General features: G+C 33.5%; 1 protein-coding gene across 1 annotated transcript in view; it reads left to right on the plus strand.

Moving 5' to 3' along the window:
- The window catches only part of LOC127736973 (SCY1-like protein 2), a 98,361-nt gene that overhangs the window by 41,244 nt on the left and 38,883 nt on the right, over positions 1-18,234 (plus strand). Inside the window, exons 3-4 of the mRNA XM_052247535.1 lie at positions 2,146-2,245; positions 10,747-10,791. Of these exons, the coding sequence (XP_052103495.1) occupies positions 2,146-2,245; positions 10,747-10,791 (145 nt within the window). The remainder of the gene's footprint in view (positions 1-2,145; positions 2,246-10,746; positions 10,792-18,234) is intronic.

Consider the following 18,234-nt stretch of genomic DNA (forward strand, 5'->3'; position numbering starts at 1 on the left):
CACCTAGATGTCTTTACAAGATTGTTAAATTTAGCAGTTGTCGTGGAAAAAAATGGTCAATGAAAAATGGGCAAAAAACAAAAAGACATAACAGAACCAATTATTAGAATTTTTGAAATTCTCAATTTTTTCGAACTGGTCAGTTGACGACATTGAAAGTAAATTTGAATGATATTACACAAATTATTACATTCAAATTTATTTCCTTCATTTTTCTCGTAGTTTGCATTTGTGTCGGTATAGTACATAGGTAAAGAACGAACAAATTCTTTATACAAATTCAGCTGAATGTGGTTCTTATATATAAAAAAGTTATTACAGAATATTTAGTGGGGACAGAGATAAATTTGGAGTGGTAAAACATCTTCAATCCTCTTGTTTTGCTACTATAAACTCTAATACTGCGGAGTCTCTCTCCCATGATCGATAAAACCCGATCACTATGTCCTACTCATTTCTGATTGGTGGCTATGGTAACATTTTTAGATTTATCTTCTTGGAATGAAACCATCCCAATTTTCATAAAATGAGGGTTTTAACGTGAAGCTTACATTTAGTTTGATCTTTGCAAACAATAAATTACTCCGTGGTTTATACAGCATTATTCAATGGCCATCTGCACTTTATGAAAATGGATAAGATCAGACAATTTTTGTTTTAAATAGTAACCAAAAGAGATTTTTGTTTACAAATCCTAATGCTGTTCTGTATTGTGAAACCACTGTATTATAAATAATGCCTATTCTTTTATTATTATAGTTCTAAGTATGTATGTTTCTGATAGAACTTATCATAATGTCAACATTGGAGAGTAAAACATTTAATTCAAATCCGTTCAGTTTCTTGTAAACAAGTTAACAACGTTCGAAGTTATTGATGTATTTTAATAATGACCATTTTAGAATGAGAACATTTACATGGTCAATGAACAAGGATGTAACATGTTATTATATAATTATTTAGTATCTAGGGAGTGGCAGTAAATTATGCATCACATTAATTCACTGCGTCATGCAACTTTATTGTTAATGTTAGTTACTTTATATAGAAACATGACACGAAACACCACATGACACGAAGCATTATTATTTAGAACATTGGCGTAGGAGCAAACTGAAACGTCGGAGGGGGTCAAACTTCTGAAAGTGACAAAAAATACCATTCTTTAGTCTAATAGTCTAGCAATAAAAAATGAAAACAACACATTATAAATTTCATGCGTCCGAAGCGTTTTCTGGATTTACCTTCATCAGGAACGCTCAAAGACAAACATTTGAAAGCCAAGGACTTATAAGAACCGAAACAGTTGAAGAGCTATATGACCAAAAAGGACATAAAAAGTAAGTTAGTGTACTCTATCATCTTTTATTTTTATTTCCATACATTTTTGGGGCAAAAAAAGGGTTTAGGGCAAAACATAGTTTTGTCCCCCCGCACCCCCCCCCCCCCCCCCTTTTCCCCCCACCCCGCCCGGCTCCTACGCCAGTGCAAGCAAAATCATTAGAGCTACCTGAGTGATTAATATATAAAGAACACAAAGATTTTGGGATAATAAGAATAATTAATGATGATGAATGATGATGATGATGATGATGATGATGATGATGATGATGATGATGATGATGATGATGATGATGATGATGATGATGATGATGATGATGATGATGATGATGATGATGATGATGATGATGATGATGATGATGATGATGATGATGATGATGATGATGAGATGATTGATGATGATGATGATGATGATGATGATGATGATGATGATGATGATGACAGTCCGCCGGAAAACATGTCTCGATACTTAATCCGCCGGAAGACATGTCTCGATACTTAATCCGCCGGAAAACATGTCTCGATACTCAATGCCGCATATTTAGTGTAGATGTAGCAAACACATTTGTTTAAGTCATTGGTTGGACCCGGCATGGGTTCGAACCTACGACCTCCAGGAGTCGAGGCGAGGACGCCACCACGTATATAACTGTTTATCCTTCAATTCCTGTGGAACTTGTCCAATCAAAATAGGTTATCAAGGTTAAACAAAATATCAAAATTAACTGAATCAGTTTTTTTCTGTTGCTCATTATTTATAACAATGTACAATATAGTTTTTGTATTACTTGTTTCTAATTGCAGTAATAGCCTGGCATTTGCTTCAGAACCTATTTTTGCAAGTCTTGCAAATTGTTTAGGAACTCACGACAGACTCCCAGTGCCTGTGATACAAGAACTTAAGGTAGGATAGTTTATGTATTTATGCATTTCTTAGTCAAATCATATATTTAATATCATATATTAAGTCGACAGTAACAAACTTAAAAGACAAGACAGAGTACATGTTATTGGTGCATTGTCTTCGATAGTAGGGGGCATTATGCTTCCGGTCTTTGTATCTGTCCGCCCGTTTGTTCGTTCAATCGTTTGTTCGTCCCGCATCATGTTTATTTTTGGTGTTAGGTAGCTAACTATGAAGTCATAGTCACATTTACTTATACCTAAATATATAATTATGTTCAATTTGATTGAAAATCTTTTCTTTTTCTAAGCATAGTGATGTGCAAGCGTTAAATCAGTACATTTTCAGTTAAAATTTGGGTGTAAGGTAGTTAACCATAAAGCCATGGCTACTTCAACTTGAATTTTGGTACAAATATTTAGTAGAACATGATCTTCTTTAAAACTTTATTCCAAACCAGGGTTTTGAACAATGTTTCACTGCTCACCAAATGGAAATGTAGTAGCCAGACATAGTAGCCTTTAGACACATATCCATTTGTATGAATCATTTTTACAGGACATAGTAGCCTTTAGACACATATCCATTTGTATGAATCATTTTTACAGGACATAGTAGCCTTTAGACACATATCCATTTGTAGGAATCATTTTTTCAGGACATAGTAGCCTTTAGACACATATCCATTTGTATGAATCATTTTTACAGGACATAGTATCCTTTAGACACATATCCATTTGTATGAATCATTTTTACAGGACATAGTAGCCTTTAGACACATATCCATTTGTATGAATCATTTTTACAGGACATAGTAGCCTTTATACACATATCCATTTGTATGTATCATTTTTTCAGGACATAGTAGCCTTTAGACACATATCCATTTGTATGAATCATTTTAACAGGACATAGCATCCTTTAGACACATATCCATTTGTATGAATCATTTTTACAGGACATAGTAGCCTTTAGACACATATCCATTTGTATGAATCATTTGTACAGGACATAGTAGCCTTTAGACACATATCCATTTGTATGAATCATTTGTACAGGACATAGTAGCCTTTAGACACATATCCATTTGTATGAATCATTTTTACAGGACATAGTAGCCTTTAGACACATATCCATTTGTGTGAATCATTTTTACAGGACATAGTAGCCTTTAGACACATATCCATTTGTATGAATCATTTTTACAATTTGGAATATTAATGAAATACGTTTTATCTAAAAGAATTGGCCACACATTGTTTCGAATATTGGTCTCATTTTTGCCAGGCGCGAAATTGAATAGTAAAAGTCCGCGAACCACTCATTGCTACCCGTTTTAAAACTTTTAAAATTTCATTACAATGCAGTCATACTTCACATTCATCTAAAAAAGTATATCTGATATGGATTTGTCCTTTACTTTTAAATTCCTTTTGGTCCTATAGCTATCCACGTGTTCCAGTACTTATACATTCCGGGCTTTCAAATTTTTTGCTTTGTGCGTTCGAATTCCTAATCAAGGTTAATCTAGAATAGCGCTTTGGACATATCAAATTCATAAAGTGTTTTTCTTCTTCAATAATGAACAAACTCGTATCGTTTAGTTATAAAAAGCTATAAAAAGCACCAGACAACAAAATGTGGAACAATTCAAGAGACATCAAACGGTCTGATTTAAAACAATATCATTAAAAAACCATTACAGGCAACAACCAACAACAACCTCTGCATTAGAGGCACCTTGTTTGCAATTGGGACAGGCACACAAAGGGGTCAAATATATTTGTTTAAATCAAATACTAAGTACATCTAATACGTATTACAACCCAAGCAACTACAACAATTTGCATATCCCATTAACGTCACAAACAATTTCCGAAGAATTATGGATGCTTATTTTGTCCATTTGATTTTGATATAAGACTTCGACATGTTAGTATACCTATACTGTAGGAACGTTACATGTCGTAGTAGAGACTCCCTTGACAGATTTGATAATAACGTTCCATGTCGTAGTAAAGACTCCCTTGACAGAATTGGTAGTATAATTTCCTTGAGTTTCAGACCTATAGAGACAGTTACATTACTTGCATCCTTGGAGGAATGTTATGTTTATAGATATCCTATTATACATCTATACATTTGATAAAATAAGATTTACTTCTTAGAAAATGCAATGTATTCCCATGAGAAATGAATGAAATTATAGTGCAACAAAAACTTGTAAAATTGTGTCTTAAATGAGAAGCAGTAGACTTTTTGTTGCGTATAAATATATAATTTTGTTATAAGAATCAAAGAAACAGTTAAATACGAATTCCCTTAGGATAAAAGCAGAAGAATACAGTTTTATACTAACACAAATAAAATTTCAGAATACTTCTAATCTAAGACTTGGGAATAAAAAAATATTTGTTTACACTGAATTGGTAATAATATGAGTTATTTCCGTGTAGAGCATTAAACGTCTTGTTAATGTATTGAGTGTTTTATTTCTACAGTTCCCATCCAAACTTTATCATTTCTGTTAAAACAAAATAATGAGGATTTGTACGTTACTGTAAAGTTAATAAAAAATATAAGAGCTCCGACTTCATTTCGTAATCCAATTTTGAATTGATTGTAAATCTTCCACATTTGGATCCCTCCGCGTGATGGCAGGCAATTGAAAAGAAAAAATTTAAGAGTACAGCCCAACAATACATGTGTATTGACTAACGACTAACGATGCAGGTCTATTGACAAACGACAGGTGTATTGACCAACGATATAGTAGAATAGACCAATGATACAGCTGGCCAGACCAACGATACATGTGAATTTACCATCGAGCCAGGTGTACTGACCAACGATACAGATGTATTGACCAACGATACAGGTGTATTGACCAACGATACATATGTATTAACCAACGACACAGATGTATTTACAAACGATACAGGTGTATTCACCAACGATATAGATAAACTGACCAATGATACAGGTGGACAGACCAACGATATAAATGAACGCAGCAATGATACAGGTATATTGACCAACGACAAAGATGAATTGACCAATGATATAGGCGTGCTGACCATCGATACATATCGTGTGACCAACGATACATGTGTATAGACCAAAGATACAAGTTTATCGACCAACGCTACAGGTGTCATAATCAACGATACAGTTGTATTGACCAACGATATAGAAGAACTCACCAGCGATACATGTAAAGATAACACTGATACAGGTGTACATACTAACGATACAGGTGTATTGACCAACGATATAGAAGAAGAACTCACCAGCGATACATGTAAAGATAACACTGATACAGGTGTACATACTAACGATACAGGTGTATTGACCAACGATATAGAAGAACTCACCAGAGATACATGTAAAGATAACAATGATACAGGTGTACATACTAACGATACAGGTGTATTGACCAACGATATAGAAGAACTCACCAGCGATACATGTAAAGATAACACTGATACAGGTGTACATACTAACGATACAGGTGTATTGACCAACGATATAGAAGAACTCACCAGCGATAATGTAAAGATAACAATGATACAGGTGTACATACTAACGATACAGGTGTATTGACCAACGATATAGAAGAACTCACCAGCGATACATGTAAAGATAACACTGATACAGGTGTACATACTAACGATACAGGTGTATTGACCAACGATATAGAAGAACTCACCAGCGATACGTGTAAAGATAACACTGATACAGGTGTACATACTAACGATACAGGTGTATTGACCAACGATATAGAAGAACTCACCAGCGATACATGTAAAGATAACAATGATACAGGTGTACATACTAACGATACAGATGCAAAGACAAATAAAAAAGCAGCCATACAGGTGTACAGACAAACGATACAGTTGTATTGACCAACGATATAGAAGAACTCACCAGCGATACATGTAAAGATAACAATGATACAGGTGTACATACTAACGATACAGGTGTATTGACCAACGATATAGAAGAACTCACCAGCGATACATGTAAAGATAACAATGATACAGGCGTACATACTAACGATACAGGTGTATTGACCAACGATATAGAAGAACTCACCAGCGATACATGTAAAGATAACACTGATACAGGTCTACATACTAACGATACAGGTGTATTGACCAACGATATAGAAGAACTCACCAGCGATACATGTAAAGATAACACTGATACAGGTGTACATACTAACGATACAGGTGTATTGACCAACGATATAGAAGAACTCACCAGCGATACATGTAAAGACAACACTGATACAGGTCTACATACTAACGATACAGGTGTATTGACCAACGATATAGAAGAACTCACCAGCGATACATGTAAAGATAACAATGATACAGGTGTACATACTAACGATACAGATGCAAAGACAAATAAAAAAGCAGCCATAAAGGTGTACAGACAAACGATACAGGTGCACTGACAAATCATACAGGTGTACATACTAACGACGCATGTGTACAGAGCAATAATACATGCAAACATACCAACTGCACAACGACATATGTGTAAAGACCAACGTAACAGGTAAACATACCAACTGCACATGTGTACAGACAACGATAAAGGTTTACGAGTGTACATAGACCCATTCAATTTTTCATTCTATTTTGTATTATATACAGCAATAAACCATTCGAAAAAGATTATCCAAGTCTTCTTTTTCGCGTTAAGTATAATGCCTGGAATAAAAGTCGAATGACTCCATCAGTAATTTAAAGTTGTGTTTCTCATTGGTGGATTTAAGCTCACGACATTTTGGCCTTTACATAACTCATTTCGAGAAGACATGTTGTTGATAATGTTAAGGTCACTAGAAATAACGTGGCAAGCTGAATCATATTTTTATGAATGAGGAACTAGCACTAGACTTAAAGTCGTCAATATGCTACAGGTGTTTATCATTGAAACATTTAGGTGTGGTATAGGTTTAAGATGACTCATCAGAAATAAACGGCTTATAATTTTGTACGCCAGTCGCGCGTTTCGTCTACAAAAGACTCAGTGACACTCGAATCAAAAAAAGTTTAAAGTCCAAGTCAAGAACAAGTGGAAGATCATTGAGGACCGAAATTCTGAAAGGTTTTGTTTAAGATATGATAGATATGATATATATTAGACCTGTGAATATGTCTGAGAGAAATATTCGATAATGTGGATGAATTGTGAGGAAGAAACTGAATTCTGGGTTTTTGATTTTTTCATTCTATTTAACCATATATAAATGTCACGTGAATTCATCAAAATGTCACATGAAAACATCAATTTCTCTTTCGGTTTTTGGTTATTAACGTTTGAAAGAAGGATGGGATAGGATGGGATAGTTTTTGAAACTTTACATTTATGGAGTGAATGAGTGATGGTACTGATAATGTATCAGTTATAGTTGCATTTTACAATATCATCAGTAAAAAAAATCATATGCAATTTTTAATTGTATGATAGAAACTAAAGTTAAAAAAGTTTGGTTTTTTTTTGTAATGGCACCCAAACACAATATTCATAATTTGCCAAATCCCTATTATATATAAAATAGAAGATTTTTGAATGGCGTTTTTTATTCATTTTTACGAGATCTCACATAATATGATATCCCAATATGCAGCTTGGTAGGTTTGTAATTTTGCCTCAAACCATGGTTACCATTGCACAATTAAATATATTGATCCTTTATGTCGGCACGACAACATAATATTTGAGACTAAATGTTTTTGATTTTAATGTCAATTCTTGATTAAGAGGCTGATGAGATGACTATGGGTCGATAATTTAATTATAAGGTTTCATTCATTTGTGTATGCACTGTTATAGCAGAAAATGTGCAAATATACATCAGATAATTCAGTTATTTCGTTAGAACGCATGGCATGCAATTCAATCTTTGGTAAACATAAAAATATATTGACATTTTACGCTTTTTGTAGCCACAATACATGTTCACTTTATACAAGGTTTATCTACAGTTAGGGGTGTTATTTATGAATGCAGTATTATTTTAGATAAATTGTCTTTGAAAAGCAACAATGGCTTATCGAGGCTTGACATTAACATTTGAGATAAATATAAAATATGTGGCTTTAAAGGAAAAAAAAGCAAATAACAAAAGCAGATGAACCATATCTATAGTATATCTTCTTTAAAAGCTATGGTCAACTTAATGGTATCCCTTTGATATCTTTATCAAGTTGCCAATGGGACAACTATCCACCATAGTCCAAATGAAGTTGATTTAAGCAGCTATCGTTCCGCGCACAACCTTCAACAATGAGAAACAGCCCCACCGTGTATAGTCACCTTTAAGAGTCCCCGACATGACAAAATGTGATACAGTATTGAAATGAAAAAAAAAAACCAATGGCCTGATTTTTGACAAAACAAATACAACAAACGACAAACAAATAAAAACAAACAACTACAACCGCAAACTGAGTTACAGGTACCTTTGATCATTTCATTGCATGTTTAGAAATTTACAAAACAGATCGCCAGCAAAATGGTTCCATTTTATAATCGATTTTTTTTATTATACAATTGAGAACAGTACCAGTATGCGCAAATCATGTCCAATTACATTTTTCTTGCGAAACAACTACAAAATTTTTAAAGAAAAACAATCAAATTTCGAGGAATTCCAAGAACGAGGGCAAATAATACTTACACAAGTGACAAAATGAGGTTGAAGGACAATTTTCTAGGGGAAAAAATACTTTAAGAGTGTAATATAGTAGTTTTTGGTAAATTATTATAGCTATTTGCAGTATATTACTTGACTAGCAACAACAATGGCATCGTAATAGATAGCACAATCGTCCCTTGAGCAAGCATAAAATTTTCACTAGTATTTTCGTACAGTCTAAGTATATAAAAGATGTTTTTGGTTAAAAAACACCTGTGTTATATAATAAAATTAAAACAAATAATTGCCTTATATTTGTGGATACAAAGTACTTTTATCTAATCATAAAAAGAGTACTCGTGTACTCGAGTATCACTCGGTAGTACCGACTATCGAATAGACTAGTTGGTTTCCTGTTACCATGGTGTTGCCTTCTTTAAATAGAATTTATTTTCTGTTAAGAGCGCATCTAAAAATTAGATACTTATCTTTGATCAATTGAAATTAAAATTTGCACATAATTGTCATAAAATTTACAATGCCTCCGAAAAGATGTGGGCTATGCATGTGAGCAACTTTCTAGGATCACACTTTTGGCTAAGCGTGTCTTAGCCATTCCATTTCATATGTACCATCAGGGCACATATTTTCGTTTGCAGGACAATAAGTTACGTAACAAAGTTGAGAAACCGACTCTGATCAGAAAAAGTATAACATTTCTAAATACAAAAAAAATCGTTGCACCCTATGTTAACCCTCAGAGTGTTTTTTCTTTACGATTACCCCTTACTGTTGTTTGATCTGGTTTGACTTTGTAATCATTTTTCAATTAGTGCTTATTGAATTATAATTAGATTATTTTTTACATATAGTAAAAAATGAAAACAACACGTTATAAATGTCATGCGTCCGAAGCTCTTTTCTGGATTTACCTTCATCCGGAACGCTCAAAGAACCGAAACAGTAAATGAGCTACTAATAAGTTATAATATTCCTGGGACTATTATCTAAGTCATAGATAATAATACTGACGGTTTTACGTCCATTAAACAACGACCCACAATACAAATGTATGTATTTGGGTATAATTGTCTGCTTCCATTTTATAAATATTTTTCCGAGAGAGTACTCGAGTATCGCTTGGTAAAAGCCAACGAGTACTCGATTAGTAATTTTTTACCGAGTTGACATCCTTAATAAAAACAAATCCTTGGCCTTTTGATACAAAGTCGTTTGTATATTATGTCTGTTATTATAAGTTGAAAGGGGAAAGACGGGAGCATGAGAAAATTCAAAAATCACATGTTGTAGAAAACCAGACAACATCATTACAAGAAAAAACAACGAGCAGACAATCAGTCTACGAAAGGCTACACATAAAACTAAAGAGTGCGCAAAAACGAACCCGAAAAAAAGCGTGTGTGATGGAAAGAACTTCTTGCTCCACAAGTGACACCCGATGTGTTACTTCCATTAAAATGCGCTTCGGAGCCATGTCCTGTGATTACGCATAAGATAATATCATATTGGTGAATGTCTCTTGTCTAACGCTAAGCCATCACCAATTCATAAAACCATCGGCACAAGAAAATTCTCTTACACTACATTTGACGAAAAATGAAATATTTTACTTTTACCGGTAGAGACAACATTGTGAATTGATAGGACAGAATATAACACTGTGGTAGAGCAAGAGCAATAGGAACCCCTTTAAAACATAATAAAATTCCATATGCTCCTGAATGGTAAGCAAGCTCCACCACATACACATAGTGTACAAAAATACAACAAGGACTATGCCGTTTTTCACAGAATCATCAAATTTTATTGTTCTTTTTTTCAGGATTACAAGTTTATATTCTACGAAATTCAATGTGGTATTCTTCAGGTAAGTGTAGATATACAAATAAACAGACAGTTGGCTTGAGTATTTAGATTTGTTAATATACTGTGGTACGTTTGCAAATGTGTTTCCATGGTAATTGTGATACTTGTACAGATGTGTTTCCATGGTAACAAGATGTGGTACTTTTACATAATTAATATGATACAGTTGCACGTACAGAAATGTTTCAATTGATGTAGGTGATTGTTGACATGTTTTCCCATGGTAACATGATATATGTGTTTATGCAGATTTGTTGCTATGGTGATATGTTGTAATATTGTTACAGACGTGTTTCCTTTGTATTATGGTGTATGTAGCTGTACAGATATGTTTCTATAGTAATATGATGTAGGTAGTTGTACAGATGTGTTTCCATGTGAATATGATGTAGGTGCTTGTACAGATGTGTTTCGATGGTAATATGATGTAGGTGCTTGTACAGATGTGTTTCGATGGTAAGAAGTTCTTCTTTGGTGCTGTGACATCTCTGTTTATAGCTATTTCCAACAAGTAGCGAAAAAGGAATTGATCATTTGTTTAAAGATTGTATTAGAACGTGATCTTTATATGTCTCAGTAGGCCGTGAGTACTACACATTCCCATTTATATATCTGAGCTTTCAGATATAAGCCTATAAAGAATATTATATCTCCATATTAATTGGAAATGTCTTGTGGGATATTAAAAAGATGACAGAAGCGTATATGCATGTCCAGTATGTACGGAGAAATATGTATATTTTAATCACTAAACGGGAAGTCAAATCATGAACAATCTACCGAAACCAATCTATAGAGGCTCATTTATTCTGAACATCATTTACGTTGATTTATTTGACTTTGGTCGTATTATACGCCAATAAATCAGGTCAACACTAAACACACATGTTTACTTTTTCTTTGTATTATAAGTACTATTTAATGGAGTTCAGAAAGCATATAATATATGTCATTTAAAAAGTAGAACGTTATTCTGAATTTAAATGTCAAAATCTTTAAAGATGTAACTCGAATCGATGTCTTAAGCGGGCACAGAACACCAACACCAAAGGGAGCTAGCTGAACGTTTTAGTCACATTCTATAAGTAAGATAACATCCAGCTTCTCAATAATCAAAAATAGTGTTTCTCAAACTGCTATATATCAAATGAAATCACCACTGTAAATTGTGTGGTTCAAATGTCTTTAAATTTTTATTTTTTTTGTCAACAGGTCAAAGTAAATATTTTGTCAAAATTTTATGACAATTAAACGTGCCAAATTTGTTTCAGTCTACGTGTTGGATACCCCCTTAATCTTATAACTTTTAGAACATAGTACTACAAGAATAAGGTGAGAAACATGGGAATGTCCCAAGTCCCATTAAAGATACATTATATAATTTTACCAACGTGACCTTACTTAAATATTTTATAATAACGCAATAACTGTAAACCTTAAGTGCAAATGTTTTGAAGTAAGAATAAATGTATGTATATTTTTGTTTTATACATTCAGTGTACGTGTTACATATGACAAAAGAAGTCATTGGTACATTGTACGTCACCCTATTTCTAATATTAAAAAATAGTAAAGTACACTTTATAGGTTTAAACAAGAATTAAATTGATTTTGAATTGTGACATAAATTGTATATAACTTCCTTATTGTATTCCGTATTTATCTAAAAGTGCATTTTATTTGTTAGATAGGAGGTAACAGCAGGTCACGTGTATTAAAAAGTCGTAAATTCGTGAGAAACGCGTTAAACAATATAAACATATGGAAATGTGGTATAATTGTCTATCAGACAACTATGCACTAGAGACCAAATAACGTAGATGTTAGCAGCTCTAGGTCGCCGTACGACCTTCAACAATGAACGAAAACTATACCGTATAGTCAACTATAACTTAAAGCCCAGATGTGGCGTGTTAAACAATAGACTATTTTCATATTACCGACTTTTGACTCCGGATTATATAATTTGTCGACTGGTTACCTTGGACTTCATGGTACCAAGTCAGGTAAGAACAAGCTAAAGAAGTGAAACCAAGCTTTCAATCGGTACAATTTTTGTGGAAAATTACCTGGTTAATATTTTTTTTTCACTACAAAATCATCGGAAAACAGTAAACTTTCCCCTCAAATTACACCGATTATATGTTTGATTTTACATATTTTGGCTGCTCTTACTTGACCGAGTACCATGATGTCCAAGGTAACCAGTCAACAAATTATATAATCCGGAGTCAAAAGTCGGTAATATGAAAATAGTCTATTTAAACGAGAAAAACAACGGTCTGATTTATGTACAAAACAATGAACGAAAAACAAATATGATATACAGCAACAAAAGACAACAACTAAATTACAGGCTCCTGACTTGGACAGACACATACAGAATGCGGCGAGATTAAACATTTTAGCGGGCGCCAAACACTCCCCCTAAACCTGGGCCAGTGGTGAACACAACAAAACAAGAACAAACTGTACAAAATAATAAACGAAAAACAAATATGGTAAACAGCAACAAACGACAATTTTCACATGCCCCTTCCCCCTAACCTGGGACATTTGTGTAACAGCACAACATAGGAACATTCTATAAAACTCAGTTGGAAATGGCTTAACTCATCAGATCGATACAAAGCATAAAAGCAACTAAGAAAAACACCGTGGGCAAAAGACACATCTGACAGTACTCGCAGTTACTGAAAGCTAGTGCAAAAACTATTAGCAAATGATAAAAAAATCATGTATCTAAGACTAAAGTATTAATCAGTACACATCCAACATGCAATGGATTTAGTGTAATTACGCCATTCAGTCAGAGAAAAACATGACCTTGTGCAATGTCAACAGATTTTAGGACTGTGAATGTACATATGTGTATAATAGAAATATCTAGTTGGGTTTTAATTTATTGATAACGAAATCAATATGTGTACCAATAAAAACATGACGTTATATGTACATGTGTTTGCCACTCATTTAGGTTTATTTGTTTTAGTTTTATCGTCGCTTAGAATCTAAATACATATGTGTATACATTTGTATTCCTGTTAATGTTTTATTGTAGTTATTCTGAATATTGAAATTGAATTTTCGTATCTTATATTGTAATTATTTTTGATCAACACTAAAACTTGAGTTTTATGAATAATATATTAGTAAATTCCGCAAATAAAACAAATAATAGTAATTGAATTGTACGAAATGTCTTGATTATAGCTTTAATTGCCAATTTAAATCAGAGTTGATTCAAAGATCTTATAACGTTTTAGTTCAAATTTCTATACGTGAAATAAGCAGCTTTGAATATAGAATTTCACGTTTAAGCCTCTGGTCATATTACTTGTAAATTAGAAAGTTTTAAATCAAGATGAATTATGTACAGTAAAATTAACGATGATGTTATCTCTGCAATTTGTGATCTCAGTAGAAATTTCATAAGATTTTACTATAAAAATCAATGCGACAAATACTGCTTTTCTGAATAAAAATTTATCAGAAATTGTCAATGCTATAAACATAAAGCAAAATATTTAAATGAAGTACAAGTTGAATTTACTAACAAAACTTAACCTAAAGTAGTATTTGACCAAACTTGCAAAATTGAGGAACAGACGAAACCGTATTTGGCAAGTTATACTTGCTTAGCTTTTGTAACAACGTACTAATATCAGCGTACTAATATATCACAACCTGTAAAGAATATAGCATACGATTACTTAGTTATAATCACAGCAAATCGTATCGATTCAATGGTTTCAAATCAAAGCAATAGGTATCGATCTAATGGTTGTAAATCATATCAATAGGTATCGATGCAATGGTTGTTAATCATAGCAATAGGTATCGATACAATGGTTGTTAATCATAGCAATAGGTATCGATGTAATGGTTGTAAATCAGAGCAACAGGTAAAGATCTAATGGTCGATCCAATGGTTGCAACTCGAAGCAATAGGTATTGATCTAATGGTTGTAAATCAGAGCAATATGTATCAATCTAATGGTCGATTCAATGGTTGTAAATCGAAGCAATAGGTATTGATATTATGGTCGATCGAATGGTTGCAAATCGGAGCAATAGGTATCGATGTAATAGTTGTAAATCAAAGCAGTAGGTGTCGATCGAATGGTCTATTCAACAGTTGTAAATCGAAGCAATATGTATCGATTTAATGGTCGATCGAATAGTTGCAAATCGAAGCAATAGTTATCGATGTAATGGTTGTAAATCGAAACAATAGGTATCGATCTAATGGTCAATCCAAAGATTGCAAATCGAAGCAATAAGTATCGATCTAATGGTAGTGTTTCATAGAATTTAAATCGATCCAATGACTGTGTTTAAAAGCAGTGAAATCGATCCAGGCGTAGGAAATCAAAGAAGCAGTGGTATCAATCTAGTGGTATCGATACAATGCTATAAAATAAAAGTAGTTTTGCAGTGGTGACGGATCATGGAAAGTAAATTTAAGTAATGGTATCAAAACATTGGTAGTAAACCAAAGCAGTGATATTGATCTAGTTGTAGTAAACCAAAGCAGTGGTATTGATCTAGTTGTAGTAAACCAAAGCAGTGGTATTGATCTAGTTGTAGTAAACCAAAGCAGTGGTATTGATCTAATTGTAGTAAACCAAAGCAGTGGTATTGATCTAGTTGTAGTAAACCAAAGCAGTGGTATTGATCTAATTGTAGTAAACCAAAGCAGTGGTATTGATCTAATTGTAGTAAATAAATGCAGTGGCCACGATCCAGTGGCAGTAAATTAAGGTAGTGACATCTAGCTTTGAGAGTAAATCAAGGTTGTTGTTGTTATTGATTTTGGTAGGCGGCGTACTGATATAGTAATTAGCGTTAAATTCATATAACAAAATTTTTATGAATATACACTCATTCCTTAATATATTTTTAGTATTACATTTTGACGAGTAATCATATGAAACTGTGACGAACAGGATTGACTGTGTTTCCATAAAGTATACATAAGTATATAAATAAAAAATAATACTAAAAAAGACACAAAAAAAACACAACAAACATATCAACAAAAAAACAAATTGAAAGGAAAAATAAAACAAAGCACAAAACAAATGATTGTTCCTAATGAAATGTAAATTTATCATAATATTGTTTAGAAATTTAATCAAATTGTTCACCTTTGTGTTGTCTGTGATATACTTATAAAAATAAAGTATATCTTGATACAAAAAATTAAAATAAAGGTCCCCTTTTTTGAATGATCTCTCGCTAAAATCCTTCTTTTAATTTTGAATTTCTATACTGTATCCTCGTAAATATTTTGCAGTTTCGAAGTAGTTAAGCCGAAAGGAACAATAAAAATTCCCATTGTTTCTCCCGACTGCACTCATGGACTTTGGAAAAATCATGGGCGTAAGGATACAGTATTTGAAATTATAGGCTATTTTAAAGAATAAGGCATGGGCTAGTTAAATGCTACCAAAGAGAGGACGTCTCCCACGATTGATGTAGCAGATAAAGAATCCTATAATAAGGATTGAGATTGTGTAGTCGTTCCTTTCCCATAACGGTCGTGTATATTATTCCGAACAACATTCCAAAGACACACTGGTATTTAGTGATTCCTCCGTCCCTGACTAGAAAAAAAACACTTCTGTCATAAAAAATAGAAAAATATGAAAAAATATTAAAACCCAGTATATTATTAAAACAATGCAATTGTTTGATTTTGTTTTAAGTACAGAGATTGTCAGCGAAACAATAATGCAGGGTTGTGCATATATTTACAATATACTGGGTGTGTTTTTCTAACTGACAATATCCTCTAGAACAAATTTTAGTGACACCATCATATAAAAGGATTTAGCCCATGCTTCTTTTCTGAAATATATGAGCTTATTGTGTGTTTTGTTTGTTTTTATTATTTTCTTATAATATGACTGTAATTGTCAGTTTGTGAAAATCTGAAAGTGATATTGTATTTTTTTTTGTTCTTACTTTTCTTTTGTTTTTAACATGTGCTGTTAAATCATTAAGGCAAATTTTAGAGACACCGTCATAGAAAAGGCTGTATCAAACGCTTCTATTCTTAAATATACGATCTTAGTGTGTTGTTTTTCTAAATTTCTAATAATATGACCGTAATTGTCGGTTTGTGAGACTCTTAAAATGATATTTTATTTTTTCCCCTTCTTTTTCATTTTATTTTTTCTAACATATACTGTTAAATTATTTAGTGTCGGAGTTAACTACTAGTCTTCAATAGACCATAGTGTTTATCTTGAATTTTTTAGACTTTTTAAAATTACTTGCGTGCATTGCGTGGTCAGTTATGTACAGGTGTTTAAAAGATGATTGATTCACTGATGTATAATACAGTGAGAAAAAAGGCTATTTGATAAAGCTCAATAGACCGACAAATCAATGTTGTGGCATCCATCTAGTGATAGTGAATAAAAGCAGGGGTACCGGTTCAGTGGAAGTAAAGCAACGCTTGTATACACTAAATTTTGCTGTAATTCAGTGATACAAAACCACAATCTAAGGAATACTCAGGGTCAAAGTTTTGGGAGTTGAAAGATTCACAGTAGTATGTGGAGCTCAGAATAGAGCTACAAATTGTACAATTATATTACCATGATATATCACTTTTTAAAAACTTTAATGAATTTTTCACTTCTTATGTTACTATAATACATATAGTAATACACACAAAGGATAACAGAAATCACTAAATATGTTGGACAGCACAGCCACCAACAAACCACTTCTTTACAGCTGATCATAACCAGCCACCAACAAACCACTCCTTTACAGCTGATCACACCAGCCACCAACAAACCAGTCCTTTACAGCTGATCACACCAGCCACCAACAAACCACTCCTTTACAGCTGATCACACCAGCCACCAACAAACCACTCCTTTACAGCTGATCACACCAGCCACCAACAAACCACTCCTTTACAGCTGATCACCCAGCCACCAACAAACTTCTCCTTTATAGCTGATCACACCAGCCACCAACAAACTACTTCTTTATAGCTGATCATAACCAGCCATCAACAAACCACTCCTTTACAGCTGATCACACCAGCCACCAACAAACTACTCCTTTACAGCTGATCACACCAGCCACCAACAAACCACTCCTTTACAGCTGATCACACCAGCCACCAACAAACTACTCCTTTACAGCTGATCACACCAGCCACCAACAAACTACTCCTTTACAGCTGATCACACCAGCCATCAACAAACTACTCCTTTACAGCTGATCACACCAGCCACCAACAAACTACTCCTTTACAGCTAATCATAACCAGCCACCAACAAACCACTCCTTTACAGCTGATCACACCAGCCACCAACAGACCACTCCTTTACAGCTGATCACACCAGCCACCAACAAACCACTCCTTTACAGCTGATCACACCAGCCACCAACAAACCACTCCTTTACAGCTGATCAC

Source organism: Mytilus californianus, unplaced genomic scaffold (assembly GCF_021869535.1).
Source record: "Mytilus californianus isolate M0D057914Y unplaced genomic scaffold, xbMytCali1.0.p SCAF_1, whole genome shotgun sequence".
In the NCBI taxonomy this organism is placed as follows: Eukaryota; Metazoa; Mollusca; class Bivalvia; order Mytilida; family Mytilidae; genus Mytilus; species Mytilus californianus.